This window comes from Oncorhynchus gorbuscha, linkage group LG02 (assembly GCF_021184085.1).
Source record: "Oncorhynchus gorbuscha isolate QuinsamMale2020 ecotype Even-year linkage group LG02, OgorEven_v1.0, whole genome shotgun sequence".
NCBI classification, from domain to species: Eukaryota; Metazoa; Chordata; class Actinopteri; order Salmoniformes; family Salmonidae; genus Oncorhynchus; species Oncorhynchus gorbuscha.
In genome coordinates this window covers 39220444-39240440 of record NC_060174.1, presented here as the reverse complement: position 1 = coordinate 39240440, position 19997 = coordinate 39220444, and the positions used below count along the sequence as shown (strand labels likewise).

At 41.2% G+C, this 19997-nt stretch overlaps 1 protein-coding gene across 2 annotated transcripts in view; it reads right to left on the bottom strand.

The window, feature by feature from the left end:
• Positions 1-8240: 8240 nt before the first annotated feature.
• Positions 8241-19997, bottom strand: part of LOC124002150 (excitatory amino acid transporter 2-like) — a 48384-nt gene continuing 36627 nt past the window's right edge. Inside the window, exons 3-11 of one of the 2 annotated variants that reach the window (XM_046309464.1) lie at positions 18654-18806; positions 18124-18374; positions 17778-17928; positions 17345-17471; positions 16923-17156; positions 16539-16733; positions 16026-16160; positions 15038-15275; positions 8241-13053 (exon numbers count right to left, since the gene is read on the bottom strand). In XM_046309464.1, coding sequence (XP_046165420.1) covers positions 12967-13053; positions 15038-15275; positions 16026-16160; positions 16539-16733; positions 16923-17156; positions 17345-17471; positions 17778-17928; positions 18124-18374; positions 18654-18806 — 1571 coding nt within the window. In that variant the 3' untranslated portion in view covers positions 8241-12966. The remainder of the gene's footprint in view (positions 13054-15037; positions 15276-16025; positions 16161-16538; positions 16734-16922; positions 17157-17344; positions 17472-17777; positions 17929-18123; positions 18375-18653; positions 18807-19997) is intronic. The other variant, XM_046309475.1, reaches the window with a different exon arrangement.

Below are 19997 nucleotides of genomic sequence, written 5' to 3'. Positions count from 1 at the left end.
CTATACCATCTACTGCATCTTGCCATCTTGATGTAATGTATCACTAGCCACTTTAATCAATGCCACTTTTATATGTTTACATACCCTACATTACTCATCTCATATGTATATACTGTATTCTATACCATCTACTGCATCTTGCCTATGCCGTTCTATACCATCACTCATTCATATATTTTTTTATGTACATATTCTTTTTAATTCTTTTACACTTGTGTGTATAAGGTAATTGTTGTGAAATTGTTAGGTTAGATCACTCGTTGGTTATTACTGCATTGTCGGAACTAGAAGCACAAGCATTTCACTACACTCGCATTAACATCTGCTAACCATGTGTATGTGACAAATAACATTTGATTTGATTTGATTCATAGTTCCTTGAGAGCTGTCACGGTGGCGGCTTGGGTGTGGGGGGATATACACGTCAGAGACGATGACCGAAGAAAATTCTCTCGGGAGGTAATGCGGTTGAAATTTTATGGTGAGGTATTCCAGATCAGGAGATCAAAAGGACTTGAGTTCCTGTACTTTAACACAATCACAACATGAGTTGTTAATCATGAAACAAGGGAGTTCTTTCTTCCTATCTGCACGATGGACAGAGAACCCCGCTTTGGACTTCTGAAGCTTTTTTTTCCATTTACTCTTTGAAATGATAAAACAAAAATCAAAACATTGTTAAACTGAGCAGAAGTATTTATCACATTCTTCTGTGCATCAGTATTAAAACTATGGGCAGGTGGGATGGTAGCATCCAGTGAAATTGCAGAGTGCGAAATACAAAGTATAGAAATACTCATAATAAACATTCATAAATCGTTTTGTTCAGTAATCCACTGGCTCAAAGGTGGTCACAACAGGCAGACGAATAGATCCAAATAGTACCGGTAAAGTTCATTGAAATATGTCATGTTGTTTTATTAATCCTCTATTATCTATTGTCTTTATAATCAATAATATTTCAACCGGAAAATAGCGTATTCAATACAAAGGAAAAAGAACAGAGGGCTCACTCCCGGTCGTGCGAACAAAAATCTCTGGTTCATTCAACCGACCACTCAGATAATGTTGTCATTCTTACTCATTATAAAGAATAAAAGCCTGAAACAATGTCTAAAGACTGTTGACATCTATTGGAAGCCATAGTAACTGCAATCTAGGTCCCATTCATTTATATTGTGGATAGTCTTTCAATGGAAAAACACTAAATTCAAAAGAATGCCACATTCTGGATGGATTTTCCTCAGGTTTTCGCCTGCCATATCAGTTCTGTTATACTCACAGACATCCTGTTAACAGTTTCGGAAACGTTCGAGGGGTTTCTATCCAATAATACCATGCACATGCATATCCTAGCTTCTAGGCCTGAGTAACAGGCAGTTTACATTGGGCACAGCATTCATCCAAAATTTAAAATACTGCCCCCTACCCAAGAGAGGTTAACTGTGATTCATCAGTCAGTCAATCAACTGTATTTCAAGCCCTTTTTACATCAGCAGATGTCACAAAGTGCTATACAGAAATCCAGCCTAAAACCCCAAACAGCAAGCAATGTAGATGTAGAAGCACTGTGGCTAGGGAATCTCCCTAAAAAAAGCACAAACTTAGGCAGAAACCTTGAGAGGAACTTAGGCTCTTAGGGGTGGCTAAATTGAGAATATATAAGAGTACATGGCCATTAACCCTTTGATGCGTACAATCATGTATTTGTGATCATTGTTGAGTGGTCCCTGCAGCGTACGATTTCAAATACGTGATTGGAACAGTAGCAACAGAACAAATTTTGCAACAAACGTGTCTGGTACTGATGGAAAATAAAGGTTTTAAACGTTATTTTTCAAATGGACCTTTTATTGTAAAAGATAAATGCGAACTTCATCATCCAAGCATCACACGGAACACATCCACAGCCAAACTCATTCCATAAACCAGTCTAAATAACAGGTTGCTCTGACAAAAAAACACAAGTTAAACACCTAACAGCTAGACTAGTTTACAATGTACCACATCTCTGTTGAGCACAAGAGACTAATGTAATGCTGTTTAGAAAATAAATGCATGTCAGCTAAAAAATGTTATGATGACATCCATGTTTGTTGACTTTTGACAAGCGAAAACTTCCTAATACCAGAATGCCATTCACCATAAAACACAAATAAACAAAGTCATAGATGGCTGCGCTCATTGTCTGAAGAATATTAACCTAGTTTAGACACTTTTCAGCTTATTACAAATTGTGGATATACTTGTTAGAGTGTATACAAGAACCAGAGCACATGACTTGACATGTCGTTTACTGTTTTTGACAAACACAAAATAAATCAAATGTTTTCACCTCACAGTTCATCACATCAAATACAAGCCTACTGCCTAGTCTAACCGAAGCGTAAAAGTTAAACAGGCATGAAACCATTTTAGGGGGTCTGTGGGGGGGGTTCATTTAATTTGTGTTTTTTTCAAGGTTTGTGGGGTGTAGAAATGGGGGAAGGTATCGTGGGGGGATATGATGCAGGAAATACTATTATGATTGGGGATTTATCAATAAATGGGGGGCTAACACAAGAGAAGGAACAAATAATACAAATTAACCCACTGGAAAGGGGGGTCTGAGCTGGCAACCCTGAGATACTAAAGTTACAATCTGATGCCGCATTCAAGACAACTGGGAACTCATAAAAAAAATGGAATGGTCATCCAATTTGGAATTCTAACTCGGGAACTCTGAATTCTAACTCGGGAACTCTGGCCTCTTTCTTGAGCTCCGACTTTCCGACCTGAAGATCTTTGCCGTCATGATTATAACTAGTATTTTTCAGAGTGCACAGTGGTTTTTAAAACACCATAAGTTAGTCAAGTGAACTATCCCTTGTTATAGCATCTTTGGACTGACAGACGCTAACGTGACAAACAGAATGCATTGTATGTTGTCAACAAACATGGCGCCACAAATAGCTTAGCATTAGCTTATCATAATCAGTTCAACATTCAATTATTTTAAACACATCATATGTGTCTATTACAAACTATGCAATAATCAGAATGCATTATTTGTAACCAGTACTTGAAAACATGTTAATAAAACAGTAAATACATTACAATCCATACATACATGTGTTGTGCTACAGCACAGTGACAACACGATATACAGAAAATAAGCCACTTACTCCAATTTGTAAGACGAACAACGAGGATGGCCATGTGGGCGCCAGCCAGAAAATGTGTTCTGGAAAACGTTTGTGCAAGACCTGTTCTGACTAAAGATGTGCAATGTCTTCATACTTGATCTGGAGAAACACTCGGGAAGGGATCACGTTAAAGAGAGAGGTTTGTCCGCTCAGTAAAGCCTGGGATGGGCTACTTCTTATGCGAAACACACCTCAATTCAAACTGTTGTTAGAAAATAATTTGAAACATTTTAATTTATCACCTAATTTTACCAGGTAAATTAACTGAGAACAAATTCTAATTTACAGCAACAACCTGGGGAATAGTTACAGGGGAGAGGAATGAGCCCATTGTAAGCTGGTGATGATTAAGTGACCATGATTGTATGAGAGCCATATTGGGAATTTAGCCAGGACACCAGGGTTAACATCCATACTCTTACTATAAGTGCCATGGGATCTTTTAGTGACCACAGAGAGTCAGGAAACCCATTTAATGTCCCAGCCAATATGAAATGGAATATTTCTTTGGACCAGAGGAAAGGGTGCTTCCTACTGGCCCTCCAACACCACTTCCAGCCGAATCTGGTTTCCCATCCATGGACTGACCAGGACCAACCCTGCTTAGCTTCAAAATCAAGCCAGCAGTGAGATGCAGGGTGGTATGCTGCTGACATAACATAGCCTATTGGTAATTAGCAAGTAGTGTGCTTTGGTTTGAGGGCAGTGCGGGTAACTGTCCTGTTGCATAACAATCACATTTTGGAACAGTGAGATTATTCTGACATTAATAAACTCATGCAGGGGCAATGGTTAGAAGTATTTGGAACTCAAGCATGAAAAGGTTAAGTCCAGATTGTTCTTCAAGCTGTTCAAACGTTACAGTTTTTGTAAACAACTGTACAACCATCAAGATTATTTGTCAGATCCAACAGCAGATCTCTTTGTTGCTTGGGACCTAGAACTAGCATCTTTTTTGTCCGGGTTTAAAAGTAAAACACTTGCCTCCATCCACTTCCTTATGTCTGAAACACAGGCTTGCAGGGTAGGCAATTTTGGGGATTCACCATCTTTCATCAAAATGTACAGCTGTGTGTCGTCCGCATAGCAGTGAACGTTTATGTTGTGTTTCCGAATGACATCACCCAGAAGTAGAATTTATAGTGAAAACAATAGTGGTCCTAAAATGGAACCTTGAGGAGCACCGTAACTTACAATTCATTTGTCAGAGTGTCACGCCTTGGTCTTAGTATTTTGTGTTTTCTTTAATTATTTGGTCAGGCCAGGGTGTGACATGGGTTTATGTTGTTGTATTTCGTATTGGGGTTTTTGTATTTGGGATCGCGGCTGATTAGGGGTGTTGTTAGGCTTGGCTGCCTGAGGCGGTTCTCAATCAGAGTCAGGTGATTCTCGTTGTCTCTGATTGGGAAACGTATTTAGGTAGCCTGGTTTCACTTTGTATTTTGTGGGTGATTGTTCCTGTCTCTGTGTAGTTTCACCAGATAGGCTGTAATAGGTTTCACGTTCCGTTTATTGTTTTTGTATATGTATAAGTTATTTCATGTATCACGATCTTTGTTCATTAAAGACATGAGTAACCACTACGCTGCATTTCGGTCTGACTCTCTTTTGACAAACGAAGAACGCCGTTACAGAATCACCCACCACACTCGGACCGAGCAGCGTGTTAACAGGCAGCGACAGCTTGAACAGCGAAGGGAGGACGTTATGGATAGCAGAGGCATGGAGTATACGACGTGGGAAGAAATCGACAGGTGGGCGGCCGACCCAGAGAGAGTGCAGGTGCCCGCCTGGGATTCACTGGAGCAATGCGAAGAGGGCTATAGGCGAATGGAGTCAAAAAGAAAGACACGTCGGCGCAGAGCGGAAACCGAAAGTAACCCCCAAATATTTATTGGGGGGGGTCTCAGGGAGAGAGTAGCAGAGTCAGGAGTCAGACCTGAGCCTACTCTCCCTGTTAATCGTGAAGAGCAGCTGCAGTGGGAGAGGCTGCACCACCTGGAGAAATGGACATGGGAGGAAGACCTGGACGGTAAAGGGCCCTGGGCTCAGCCTGGAGAATATCGCCGTCCCAAGGAAGAAATAGAGGCGGATAAAGCGGAGAGGCGCTGGTATGAGGAGGCAGCACGGCGACGCGGTTGGAAGCCCGAAAAGCAGCCCCAAAAAAATATTGGGGGGAGGCTAAAAGGAGTATGGCTATGCCAGGTAGGAGACCTGCGCAAACTCCCTGTGCTCACTGTTGGGCTAGAGAGACCGGGCAGGCACTGTGTTATGCTATGGAGCGCACAGTGTTTCCAGTGCGGGTGCATAGCCCGGTGCGGCACATACCAGCCCTTCGTATTGGCCGGGCTAGAGTGGGCATTGAGCCAGGTAAGCTTGGGCAGGCTTGGTGCTCAAGAGCTCCAGTGCGCCTGCACAGTCCGGTCTATCCAGAGCCACCTCCACACACCAGTCCTCCGGTAGCAGCTCCACGCACCAGGCTGCCTATTTTCCGGAACAAGATTTAACTTTTACAAGCGATGCTTTTTTACTGCCACTTTTAGTGAGTTTGGTACACATCCTAACAATAGGGAGCCATGTACTATGTTCAACATAGAAGGGCCAAGCATAGGAAGTAGCTCTTTCAGTAGTTTAGTTGGAATAGGGTCCAGTATCATGAACATGTCAAGACATACAGGATTAAACAACTTGAGTGTCTTTATTGATTCTAGGTCCTGGCAGTTCTGTGCAGACTCAGTACAACTGAGCATTGGAGAAATACACAGCTTCAAAGAAACGTCTGTAATTTGCATTCTAATGATCATGATATTTTCATCAAACATGTTCATGAATTCATCACTTCATCAACATTATTATTTGTCACTGGAAAATGTAGAGGAATAACTTGGCATGATGTATTGGTGGTGATTTATGCAAAATACAGTATATTATATTACTCTTTAGAATAGGAGACCATAACGCACCATAACGCACCAAACCTCCAAACGAGCTTCAATGCCATACAACACTCTTTTCTCTGTATATATCAACGATGTTACTCTTGTTGCGGGTGATTCCCTGATCCACCTCTACGCAGACGACACCATTCTGTATACATCTGTCCGTTCTTTGGACACGGTGTTATCAAACCTCCAAACGAGCTTCTATGCCATACAACACTCCTTCCGTGGCCTCCAACTGCTCTTCAACGCTAGTAAAAATTAAATGCATGCTTGTCAACCATTCCCTGCCCTCACCCACCCGCCCAACTAGCATTACGACTCTGGATGGTTCTGATTTAGAATATGTGGACAACTACAAATACCTAGGTGTCTGGCTAGACTGTAAACGGTAGACTGTAAACTCATTTTAAACATCTCCAATCCAAAATTATATCTAGAATCGGCTTCCTATTCCGCTACAAAGCCTCCTTCACTTACACCGCCAAACATATCCTAGTAAAACTGACTATCCTACCAATCCTCGACTTCGGCGATGTCTTTTACAAAATAGCCTCCAACACTCTACTCAGCAAACTGGATGCAGTCTATCACAGTGCCATCTGTTTTGTCACCAAAGCCCCATATACCACCCACCACTGCGACCTGTGTGCTCTAATCGCCTGGCCCTCGCTACATATTCGTTGCCAGACCCACTGGCTCCAGGTCATCTATAAGTCTTTGCTAGGTAAATGTCCACCTTATCTCAGCTCACTGGTCACGATAACAACACCCACCCGTAGCATGCGCTCCAGCAGGTATAGCTCACTGGTTATCCCCAAAGCCAGCACCTCTTTTGGTCGCCTTTCCTTCCAGTTCTCTGCTGCCAGTGACTGGAACGAATTGCAAATATCGCTGAAGCTGGAGACTTATATTTCCCTCACTAACTTTAAACATCAGCTATCCTAGCAGCTAACTGTTCGCTGCAATTGTACATAGCTCATCTGTAAATAACCCACCCAATCTACCTACCTCATCCCCATATTGTTTTTATTTACTTGTCTGCTCTTTTGCACACCAGTATTTCTACTTGCACATCTATCATTACATTGTCAATTTGCTAAATTGTAATTACTTGCTACTATGGCCTATGTATTGCCTTGCCTCCTCACGCCATTTGCACACACTGTATATAGACTTTCTTTTTTCTATTATGTTATTGACTGTACGCGTGTTAATTCCATGTGTAACTCTGTGTTGTTGTTTGTCTCGCACTGCTTTGCTTCATCTTGGCCAGGTCACAGTTGTAAATGAGAACTTGTTCTCAACTAACCTACCTCGTTAAATAAAGGTGAAATTAAATATTTTTTAAATACACAACAGCAGGGATTTTCTCTCTGTAGAGATTTTCTCTATGCATCACCTACTTTAAACTGTAAGTATTATGTGCGTCATGATGGTGGTTTGTCTTCTGTTGTTTGCACTGTGGTTTTAGGTTTAAACTTTAACCTGGTTTAGGTGTGAGGCAGGTGTATTGAATTATAGAGAAGTGTCAATCAGTTTACACCAAGTGTGCTCGCCTATCATTCAGCTGATATTGTTACTCCTGTGTATCCATGTTTTCTGTTTGTCCTCCAGTTGCATGTTTGGCTTGTCTTTAATGCTAGAAATGCAGAGCAATACAGTAAATTAAGTAAATGTGTCCATACTACTTATTCATTTTCATCAATACATTAATAATTCATCACCTTTGTCTAAATGAATCTGTCTATGTCTCTTTCTCTGTCTCAGAGGAAATGTGGGGGAAGGACACTCATAATTACTGAGCTTTAATTGGAGAAGCACCACAGAGACAGGAGTCCAATAGAGCCAGAGCAAAAGGCTGCAGTAAATTATTCATAACTTGTCAGTAAAAAACTTGTGTGTGTGTGTGTGCGCGTGCGTGCGCGTGCGTGCGCGTGCGTGCGTGTCAATCAACTGACTGTCAACCCTCAGAGTACAGTACAGTATGCCATGAAAAGTCATGACTTTAAAGTTGGGAGAATGTTTAAAGGTAGCATATATACAGTACAATATTCATTTTTTGTCTCAGTCTTGTAAGTTGTGTTCATCAAAAAATATAAAAGGACAGACCACGTTTAGTTATGAATCAACATTTATTAGTTATCATAATCATATGTACACCAAAGGTACAACACTTATTGATATGAACATACTTTTATACCACAGAGCTGGTAAAGAAAATAATTCATATATGTTTTGCCTTTATTTTTTAATATTCTATCTCCCCCCACATACGCTCTCCCTTTACATCAATATTACAACAACAACATTTCAAATAGATAGGTTATCAGGATACTCAGGATGATCCTATCAGAAAGACAGAGACGTCTGTAGAATACAGACTTATAGATATAAAGATCTACTGGCTACTCTTAGAAATACTGTGCCAATCAATTTCCATTTTGACACCCTTTACTTAATATATTGGATTTGTTGGTGCATGCAGACAATTGTGATGACAATTAGGAAAAGCAAAAAGGCAAAATGATCAATATGTGTCTGGAGGGTTTATTGAAATGGTGCTGGTGGTTTGAAAGTGCTGGTTCGACAGAGGCTAGTGCATGGATATGACACTTGGGCTCACTACTGTTACAGTTTAACTCTTAGGCAGAATCTAAACATGAACCTTGACTGTTTGGTATAGATATCCATGTCTTGTAATTGCCACAGCATAGTGCATACTGCACAAGACAAGATGGTGGACACTAAAGGTGTGTTGGTGTTCTCTGGTAGAAAGTCTAGAATTAATTTTTGACCAGGATCTGGGCGATCATCTTAGGAGATATATTTTGGCAGGTACTACACCTGACATTCTGATCAGATTTGCTATTTCAGTCGTAATGAACTAAACTAACAGCTCGGCTGTGCTTGTTTCATTAGTTAATAGTACGTACAGGGTAAATTTGATATTTTTCTCTTCTTCTGCACACCTAGTCATGATTACATCCACATCTCACCAAATTAGAAAGAGCCCACCACCCCATGTGGACTCCCTTCTTTAATCAGATACTTTCCTTCCTCTTTCGCTTTGTCTTTCCAGTTCAACATGTTTGCTTCAAAATCATTGTATCCTCTGGAACGTTCTGCAGTGCCATTGAACAGAGTAATTATATATATATATATTTATGTACAGTGAAAAGGAATGCACGCGACATATCTCCATGGAACAAACATTCAAGACACTTACATTAGATACAAAACAATATATTTATACATTGATGTGAGACAACTAGTTAACAGCTATTAAAAAATAAAAATAAAACAATTTCTTGCACATTATTTTCTATACATTTTGACTAATCTATTTTTATTCAGAACATAGATTATATTTTTCTAGAGGATTACAAAAAATGTCACAGCAATTCATTTCTATTTCTACATACCATGTCAACACCCCCCCAAATAAAAGAAACCAAAAAATATCTGTTACCTACAATATATACACAAAGTGCAAGGAGGCACTTCAATATCATGCTTTTAAGATAGTGGTGTATAAAAATTATACTCGTTTTTTACTTCATGCAAACAGTGAGTTTGAACATAATAATGGTCCAACACTCAATCCCCATGATGAATCACTGGTCTGCAACCTCTCCTCCGACTGGAGGACTTATTACTGAAGGTTACAAGGTCAAAGGTTAGGCCCTAGGGCATCGGGGGTTTCAATGCTGTGCTCTTCAGCTCACTCATTGCATGTAAGAATGTGTGCGGTGACCTTCCAGGTTTATGTGTGTGCGTGTGTGCGTGCGTGCGTGTGTGTGTGTGTGTGTGTGTGTGTGTGTGTGTGTGTGTGTGTGTGTGTGTGTGTGTGTGTGTGTGTGTGTGTGTGTGTGTGTGTGTGTGTGTGTGTGTGTGTGTGTGTGTGTGTGTGTGTGTGTGTGTGTGTGTGCGCAAGTGTGCATGCATGTGTGTGTATTTGCATCTGTGTGTCTGTGTGTGATGGCAGTTATACAAGCTCAAAAGCAACATGGAGTAGATCTTCTGACTGAGAAAGTGTTTAAGGTAACTAAGGGACTGTGTACTGCACTATGAATGTGAGTGTTCATTTTTCTAATGTTACTTTAATCAGCATTGTCCTGACGGTCAAACTGACTGCACAGTTTAGAGTTAACATCTTCAAGGCAAGGTTGTCATTGAGCAAAATGATCAAAACAAGACAAGAGAGCAGGACACGACACGGATAAAGAAATGACATCCACACCTGCAGAACGCCTCACCTGCACAAAACATCTCTCATACAATCACATACGCGCATTAAATATTAGCAACCGGTGATCTAACTTTGTGTGTGTTTCTCTTTTTAGACATTTAGGGTCCATTAGGGGGATATAATTCTCCTACCTAATAGTTGGGAAGTCTGCAGTGAACATTCCATGCATCCAGATGACTGCTCTACAGTAGTAACCATATGAGACCAATGATACACATAGCTGCAGCATTCAGGGTTTCTGAGAACAGTCGTCAGCATCTGTGGTAAGAGGTTAGAGTTGTTTAATCACTAAGAAGACCCCTCTAAGGGTCTGGAAGAAAATAGTAAGGATGTAATACCTCCACCTGGACACTAGTTGTGCAGGGAGTTATCAACCTGTTGAAACTTGCACTTTAATTTAAGCTCTGTGGTTGTTCTGTACCATTTTTGATCAAATATGTGTTTGTGCTTTCATGCAAAAAGGGAACCCAAGAAACTTTGAGTCACTGGAATGTTAATGTTGGAAAACAAAAAGTTGTTGTGTGCTGTTCTTAACAAGAATCCCTTAATAAAAGTAGCTTACTTATGAATAGGTGTAAAGGGAAACTTTATCTCTGTCATATAGGTTCAAGTATACAAAAAATATCTTTAAAAAATATCAAGGTGGTAAACAGTCCACGTGTTCAAAGTCAAGCATTCATATCCAACTTGTGTTATACAAGGCAACTGGCAATGGCCTATTTTCTTTCATGAGCAGCTAAACGTGTTGAGGACTTTGTGAAAGTGTCTCTTTCAAATCCAAGGAGTTTGTGCTAAAGCCTGAGTATAGTTTCCCTTATTGGGTTCCTCAAAGTATGAATGATGAATGTGAAAAGAGATCAGTGTCAAAAAGGGATTTTTAAAAATCATACATGACTAGTTTATACTCTAAGCTGCAATTGTGCTATATGGACTCAGTATTCAATTTATATTCTGTTTTTGTACTCTGTTTTAAAACAACTTAATTTGTGCTTTATATTTTCGTACTAATCATGGTTCTAGATATATTTCTAGGTACTTCCCAATTAACTCTTGGTTCTTAACATCATGAAATTGATAGCTTCAGAATATCTGGGATGGGTATAATAAATACTTCCTAGTACTTTGAACTAATTAATATGAAATACAGTCCTGAACTGAAGATATTGATATATTTGTATTTGGAGACAAATTTGACCTATACTTTTGATTTTCATGTGTTGCAGTAATTGCGGGGCAGAGAGCTTTATCAATTTCTTAATAGCTAATTTGGAAGTTTAAATGAGTGATGAGACACTTTCTACCTGGAGTTAGCTACAAATGGATTGTGTGCAGAGTAAGAAACCCCAAAAGACGATATCAATGACTGTAAGTGTCATGGAGGCGTTTCGAAGGCTTCTGGCTTGATTTATCATATGCCTGTTTGGTCCTTATCAGTAATGGGGAGATATGTCATGTTCTCACTCCCATCCCACACATGCACACACACACACACACACACACACACACACACACACACACACACACACACACACACACACACACACACACACACACACACACACACACACACACACACACACACACACACACACACACACACACACACACACACACACACACACACACACACACACACACACACAAATCACACAGATACACACACACACAAATCACACAGATACAGTAAATAATCTCACACTAGAGGCGACATTGAAAAAGTCCCTCTCCCTTACAGTAGTCAACAAAATGTATAACAATTAAAAAGGGAGTAGAGGTTCCATGTTTCTTTTGTATTTTGTGCTTTTCAGAGAACATGTGCTTGTGGAGTAAGGCTCAGTCTGCAGACCCTGCCTTATCTCTACATTCTACATTATCACCAAAGGGCAAATCCCCCATGGGATTGTGGGTAATAGCAGGTAGCAAAGACACTCCGATAGGTTACAGGGGCTCTGTCAGGTATAGGTAAAAGGTTATCTTGTGAGGTAAAAGGGGCCAGGGGTCAAATAACAGCTGTCTACTGTGGTATCATTGATAATAGTAACGATACGCTGCTAAAAATATAATGTGCAGTTTGATACAGGCATACCTTATGTTTAGCATGATTATGTCCCACACTCAGTCTGTTGTTAGACTTTCAGATTGCCAGTGTCAAACTCACAGCTACCATCACACTCTGAAGGACTGTTGTTCCAGTGTTACTCCACCCACACACTGACCCTCCCCCTGTTTTGAATGCAGTGCTCTCATAGAAACAATTCTAGGAATAATTTAAGTAACCGTTTGTTTTTCTCTTCCCACCCTCCCTCCCAAGCCTTGATGTCCATTGTTCAAGTGTTTGCTATGATGCACACATTAGTGTTCTAACAGGTAAAACATACCTCTGTTATCGTTTCACTGATAAGTTAATTAGTATTATTCATCTGTCAGTCAGATAGATGGTTAGAGACACTGTAAAGGGACTAATACAAATGCAAAATAAAGATACATAAGAAAAACAATTAGTAGTTCTGTTCGCATGACTCTTTTTTTTGTTCACATTTTTTTTCACCAGATAAGAAAGCCTGTGGAGCTGGGGTTCTGTGTGCTGGCTTTATTCACTTTTCCGGGGTTCCTCCTCAACAAGTGTGCGCTCCGCCACGGCTGCCGCAGCAGTAGAGCCGTTAGTGGCCAAGGTTACCTGAAAGCAATCACCATGGAGATCTAAACAGCAGGTTCACACATTTGCGTGAACAGGCACAGTGTATTCTTCATGTTCTGGACTTAATGCTTTTGAGCACAGACACCAGCAGAACTGTAAAACAACTATGATCTTTTGGTTTGCATTTGATTGCACATGCAAGTATATACTTAAAGCCTTTTACTTTAAAATGCTCTATCATGTGCAATGGTTTAATTTGATAAAATAAACTATCATTAGAAAAAATAGGTTCTGTGCTCCAATGATAACATGTAAGATAATATAGAAGACATGTGTATTCTGAAGGTATCAGGAAGCCCTGGACAACCACTGAGGATCATGCTAATGGAAGCATGGAAGTCTTAACAACGAGCACCAACCCTTTCTACTGACCTGAGAACAATCAACATATAATCACAACTTTAGCATGCAGTGACACATATAACATTTCTTAAATACAAAGAAAAAGATACAAAGAAAACAAGGCACAAGATACAACAAAAATGAGTGCAATGTTATGTTTTAGTCTGTACATATTATTTTGCAAAGCGTTCTACAATGGTTTGCGTCTTTGGATAAATGTTATTTGAGGTCATTTATATACAGCCAAGACATACAAGAAAGTAAAGAGAGAAAACATTGGAAGAAAACAGCCTTTGTGCCATGTTTCGCTAGTTTAATGGATGGATACAAGAATGTCAGAATATATTGTCTTGGTCTGACCATTGGAGTGCAAGGGCCTCGGTGTTGCTAAGCAACACCCTTGATCCTGTAATAAATGAATGGGTTCATCAGTAGGCCCTTTGATAGTAAGGCCTGCTGCACTAGAAAACAAGCAGCCCAAATTCCTCCACATTATAATAGCAGCCAACACTATCCTTGATCTATTCAAACAGTGGATTCAAAGTGTTACTGTTTCAGATTCTGCATGAGCTACTTTGCATCTTCCAATTTTGCAAGACAGATTTCTTACAACGAGCAAGAATAGCTAGTGTGTAAATGCAAAGGCATCTCAACTCTAAAGACTGAGAATCACTCAGTCCCAGTCTGGAGGGTGCCAGGGCTCAGTCAATATATGCAATGCTAATGAAGGACTATATCGTATTCTCTGAATATTTATATCCCAACACAAATTACATTCTCTTTAAAATTACACATTTAGACAGAGGACTTTAAGTCATTTTAAGGGATATGACAGAGTATGAAGAGAATGCACTGCTACAGCATCTTTCTCATAAACCTCACAAAAGCTCATTTGATCACAAATTGATAAATGATGCCCCGAAGCAGCAGGAGGAATCCAGCACAGACTCTGAAGCAGCCTGGGGAAAGACCTTAAGCCCCATCATTTGACAAGGGATTTGGAGCCAGAGATGTGGGGGTGAAACCTGCATGTGTAGTGAAGGGGTGGAGGTTTGCTGGGGCTCATCATGTAATGTCCTGAGGTTCTAGCTTAGATTGTTTTTCCTCTCTCTCAGATCCATTAGGGCAGAGCTAAGGGGGGCATTAGGGCAGCACTAAGGTGGGCATTAGGGCAGAGCTAAGATTGCACTGCTTTTATTTGACATTATGAAAAAAGCATTTACATTTGTTCAGTTTTGGTTAGCACACGGATTTGGATTTGCACTTGTACTTGTGAGTGATGTTGTCTCACTTTGTGGGTTGCCTCTTTTCTGTCTTGCAATTTTTTCACAAGAGGTGTTTACATGAACAGAAATACCTTCTGCAAGTTTGGAATGTATTCTTAGTCAGAAAAATGACACAAAAGCTGCTACTCCAAGCGAATGCACACTGAAATATATACAGTACATTTGTATTTTTTTGGTCTTTTTCAGATGTTCTTCTTAAAATAACGCTGTGAGTATTTACAGTGGCATCATACAAACATGAAAAATGAAAGAGAGAAAAAAAAAGGTGCAGTTCAAGCATGCAGCATGTTAGGCGTCTATATACAAGTATCTATGTGCGTAAGCGTGAATTGTACCTTGCACTCATCTACTACGACTGAATTGTGAGCGGCATACTGGACGCACTGGTTGGAGTTGTTTTCGTGGTGGTTCTTGAGGTCATCATAGTAGGACGAGGTCTTGTTCATCATCTCGATGTCGCCCGACTTGCCATGTGTAGCATCCAGCTCATCCAGCTCAGCCTTGGACAGGTGGTACACGATACCCGCGCCATACGAGTCTCCCACCACATTCACCGAGGTACGGAACCGGTCCCTGGGATAGGAAATAGGAATGGTTGGGAATACACCAGTGTTGTGTGGAGATAAAAACAAAATGGTTTGGATAGGGGTAGAACTAATTTAAATAACAATCATTGAAAGCATGGTGTACATACACTGACTGTACCAAACATTAAGGACACCTTCCTAGTATTGTGTTGCTCCCCCTCCTCCCTTCAACCCTCCCTCGCCCTCAGAACAGCATACATTTGTTGGGGAATGGGCTCTTCAAGTTGTCGGAAGCGGTCCACAGGGATTCTGGCCCATGTTGACTCCAATGCTTCCCACAGTTGTGTCAAGTTGGCTGAATGTCCTTTGGGTAGTGGAATATTCTTCATACACACGGGAAACTGTGAAAAACCCAGCAGCATTGCAGTTCTTGACACAAACGGGTGTGTCTGGCACCCACTACCATACCCCGTTCAAAGGCACTTAAATATTGTCTTGCTCATTCACCCTCTGAATGGCACTCATACACAATCCATGTCTTAATTGTCTCAAAACTTAAAAATCATTCTATAACCTGTCTCCTCCCCTTCATCTACACGGATTGAAGAGGATTTAGTGACATCAATAAGTGATCATAACTTTCGCCTGGATTCACCTGGTCATATGTCATGGAAAGAGCAGATGTCCTTGATGTTTTGTATACAGTACTCAGTGTATACAATAAGCTCATTTGACTTTGAATGCATATGACTACATGCACTTGGTTCTGAGTCACTATCAATGCAGATCAACTTACAGGAGCCAGTCAACAGCAACCAGCAGACTGATGTCCTGAGTTGGCAGGCCGACTGCAGTGAGGATTAGAAGCATAGTCACCAGTCCAGCACTGGGAATACTGGCCGCACCAACACTGGCCAGGGTAGCTGTCAGACTGCATGGGGAGAAAGAGAGGCAAGAGAGAAACAACTTCATGGTTAAAATTGCTCTACAGATTAAGTTCAAAGGCCAAGGACTATCTTAATTAATTACAGAGCTAATTGGTACAGCTACTTCATGAAACACTTTGAGACTGAGTTGGTGTGACTATAATAATAATATAGTGACTTAGGATATTGGGACTGGCATCACAGATTGTGTGCTCAGTTCCTGCATGATCCATTAACACATAACTATGTATGCTAAATGTACGTGTCTTTGAATAATAGTGTCCTCTAAATGTAATGTCATGTTTATGTCATTACTTACATTAAAAAGGTAGGCAGTGAAACTCCCACCCTGATCAGAAAATATGTTCAATGGCAGTCCCTACCTGACAGTGATGATCTGACCAGCATCCAGGTAGATGTTGTTCATCTGGGCGATAAAGATGGCTGCCACGGCCTCGTAGAGGGCGGTTCCGTCCATGTTGATGGTAGCGCCAACAGGTAGCACGAAACGGGTGACTCTCTTATCGATGCCCAAGTTTTCCTCCAGGCAACGGAAGGTGACAGGCAGTGTACCAGCACTGACAGAGACAAACACAGGTACAGTAGGAGAGAGTAATGCTGTTGCATACAGTATATTCCACAACATTCAGCACAGATATGAAAGATTTGACAGATTTAATACTTTTCTATATAAGGTTATCTGTACATTTACAGTGACAGCAGTTAGATAGCGTAAATAGTGAGGCATCCATGTTTGTGGCCCTTGCCTGGAGGCTGTCCCCAAGGCAGTGATCCAGGCCTGGAAGATGCCCATGAAGAAGGTGTAGGGGTTTTTCCTGACAATGGCAAAGTAGATGGCAGGCAGGAAGATGGCTCCGTGGATGATCAAGCCCACAATCACGGTCACCATGTACATCCCCAGCTGCCTAGCAACCACCTCCAGGTCATCAATGGAGATGATCTTACCACAGATCAGGCAGCAGATACCGAAGGGAGAGTACCTAGGGGCAGAGGAGAGGTTTAACAATATATACATTCTGATGAGAAAGATGTATCCATCTCAGTCAACGTCTACAATATGTGCCAGATTATCAAATGTAGATGTACAAACACTCCTGAAGTGGACGCACATGTCTATGACTAGCATAAGTTCATACAGAATGTGCTTGAAAGGCTAAAGCTCTTTTACCACATGATCATGATAACCAGGTTCATAACAATCTCGTTGAGGATGTTGAAGAACTCCAGCATGAGCTTGGCCCTCTCTCCCATCTTCCCCATGCAGATGCCGAAGGCAATGAAGAAACCAATCACTCCTGCATCACACAATCAGGAGAGAGAATCACAGCTGGGAATGAGTAGAGTAAATGGGCTCACAGAGAGATATGGAGAGAGAGGATCCTAGTGAATGGAGAATCTATTTTTATGACGAAGAACAAAAATATGACACAGTTAGTGAGGCAGAATGGGCTGCACCCAGGGTTCCGTTGAGGTGTGATATGATGCGATGCACTGGGTTTATTCTCAGACAAAGAAGTAAAGACAATTTAAAAGTGCTGTTTCTTTCAGTTGGGCGGTTGTAGAAACAATTGCGACCTGGTCCAAAAGAGAAGCCGCCATACCTAACACGTTCATGCCACTCTTGAACTGGAGGGACTTCTTGATGATGAACTCAGGCTCCTTGGTGGCGTTGGACAGGAGGCCCTCCAAGGTGGTGGTGGCATTGATGTCTTCCTCAATCACCTTCTCCACCTTCTTAGTTACCGTTTGGATCTGAGGTTGGACAAGAGAAGACAGACAAGTCTTTAATATATTATATCTCAATCCATCTTAACTTTTGGTAACTAGCGTTAAGGAAGAAAAGATAAAATGTGTTCTTCATATAACTGAATCGTTCTGGGAGTGCCTCACCCAGGCCATTATTGACTCGCCTGGTTAAATATTTCTGGGTGTTTTGGTGTACTGTACCTGTTGGAAGCAGGCCTGCACCAGGTTCTCAGGGAACAGGTTCCTGATGAGGTCAAAGAAGGCATCCAGGCTGGACACATCATCATGCTTTTGGCCATCTCCCAGCTGCTCCTTCATCTTGGGGTTTCCAGGGTGTATGACCAGCACTAGGATGACTCCCAGCACTGCAGCAATCACCGTGGTGGACATGTAGTAGACCATTGCCCTGGTGCCCAGGCGACCGCTAGACTTGGCATCTAGCCCAGCCAAACCTGCAGCCAAAACAAGCATTTTTAGGCCTTGCATTTTTCCTCTATTGTATCTAATATGTGTTGATATAGAAGTGTGAAATAAGTGTACTAAGTTACTTTGAAGTGCTAATAGTGAAAGACGATGATTGATACTGTGGCAATTAATAAATAATAAACTGTATTTAAAAAAACGAAATGTTTTATATCGGCAATAAAATATTGGTCTATAGTTACTGTATATATTAGGAGAAACAGCATTTCTCTCTCTTCTGTTGAACCCATGACTCTACCATACTGTACCTGTGATTAAGCTGGAGATGATGAGAGGCAGGATCAACATCTTCAGCATCCTCATCAGGATGTCTCCAGGGAACGCAATCACCATGACTATGTCTGGGTGGATGGGAGAGGCATAACGAAGCAGCATCCCAGACACAGCCCCCAGAATCACACCTGGAGAACAAAAGGGGGAAGAGGGGGTCAGTTGCTATGAAGAGGTGTGAAAAAAATGCTGTGTCTGGGAATGAGAGAAACACCATAAGACGAGAGGGGAACCAATGCTAAAGAGAGACCAGAGACAGAGCAGTTCAGAGAGAGAGAGCAGTGTTCATAACAAACATAGAGCAGGCAAGGCAATAGGTGCCTAACTCAGAGGCCAGCCAAGGAGTTGAGAGCAGGTAGGATTGGGAAGTGACCCTAGAGTGGTCTGTCTGGTTACTTTGTGAGAAGGTCTGGGATAGCATGGGGATTTTCTCCATTTAGAAAACGTTTTGTTATTCTGTGTGAAGAGAGTTTGGAAATAACAAGAATGATTTCCAAATGAGTCTTGCTTATGAGAAAAAGCGATCTATAAGAAGATTGACAGTGTCACGACTTCCACTGAAGTCGGCTCCTCTCCTTGTTCGGGAGGCGTTCGGCGATCGACGTCACCGGCTTTCTAGCCATCGCCGCTCCATTTTTCATATGTCCATTTGTCTTGTCTTGTTTTCATACACACCTGGTTTTCATTTCCCCAATCAATCTAATTCTATTTAACCCTCTGTTTCCCATCATGTTTTGTGTGTAATTGTTTTCATGTCATACAATGTTCTTTCGGACTTGACTTCATTGTTCCGTGTTTTTGAGCGCATTTGTTTTGTTGTGCTCCCGTTTTGGAATTTAAATAAAGTGCGCTTCATTTATCGTACTCTGCTCTCCTGCATCTGACTTCGCCTTTAGACACACCTTGACAGACAGATCACAACAATATTTCATTTCCATAGGTCTGCCTTAAATCACTGCTTCTTGTTGCATATTAATTCATCAGTCTGGAACTGGTTATGAGTGGATGTGGATTACATGCCATGTATAGGGGCCATTGGGTAGTGGTGGATGGGAGACATAAAACAGTCTCAGTGTGAAAGAGGTTGATTTAGTCTGATCAGGGATTAAGAGGAGATCACTTTGAAGGGAGAGGAGCTTCAGACAGAGATAGGTTCCTACAGTGCTTGGAGGAGCATCTATATTCCCTCTGGAGATGGCAGATTCTCTAGGAAACAGTCAGTTAGCATCAGAGTTGGATAGTAACTCTTACTATACTCCAGTATATGGAGGTCTATAACCAAGGGGAATTCTGAGGGAAAAAATGACACTCTCCTCTGATCC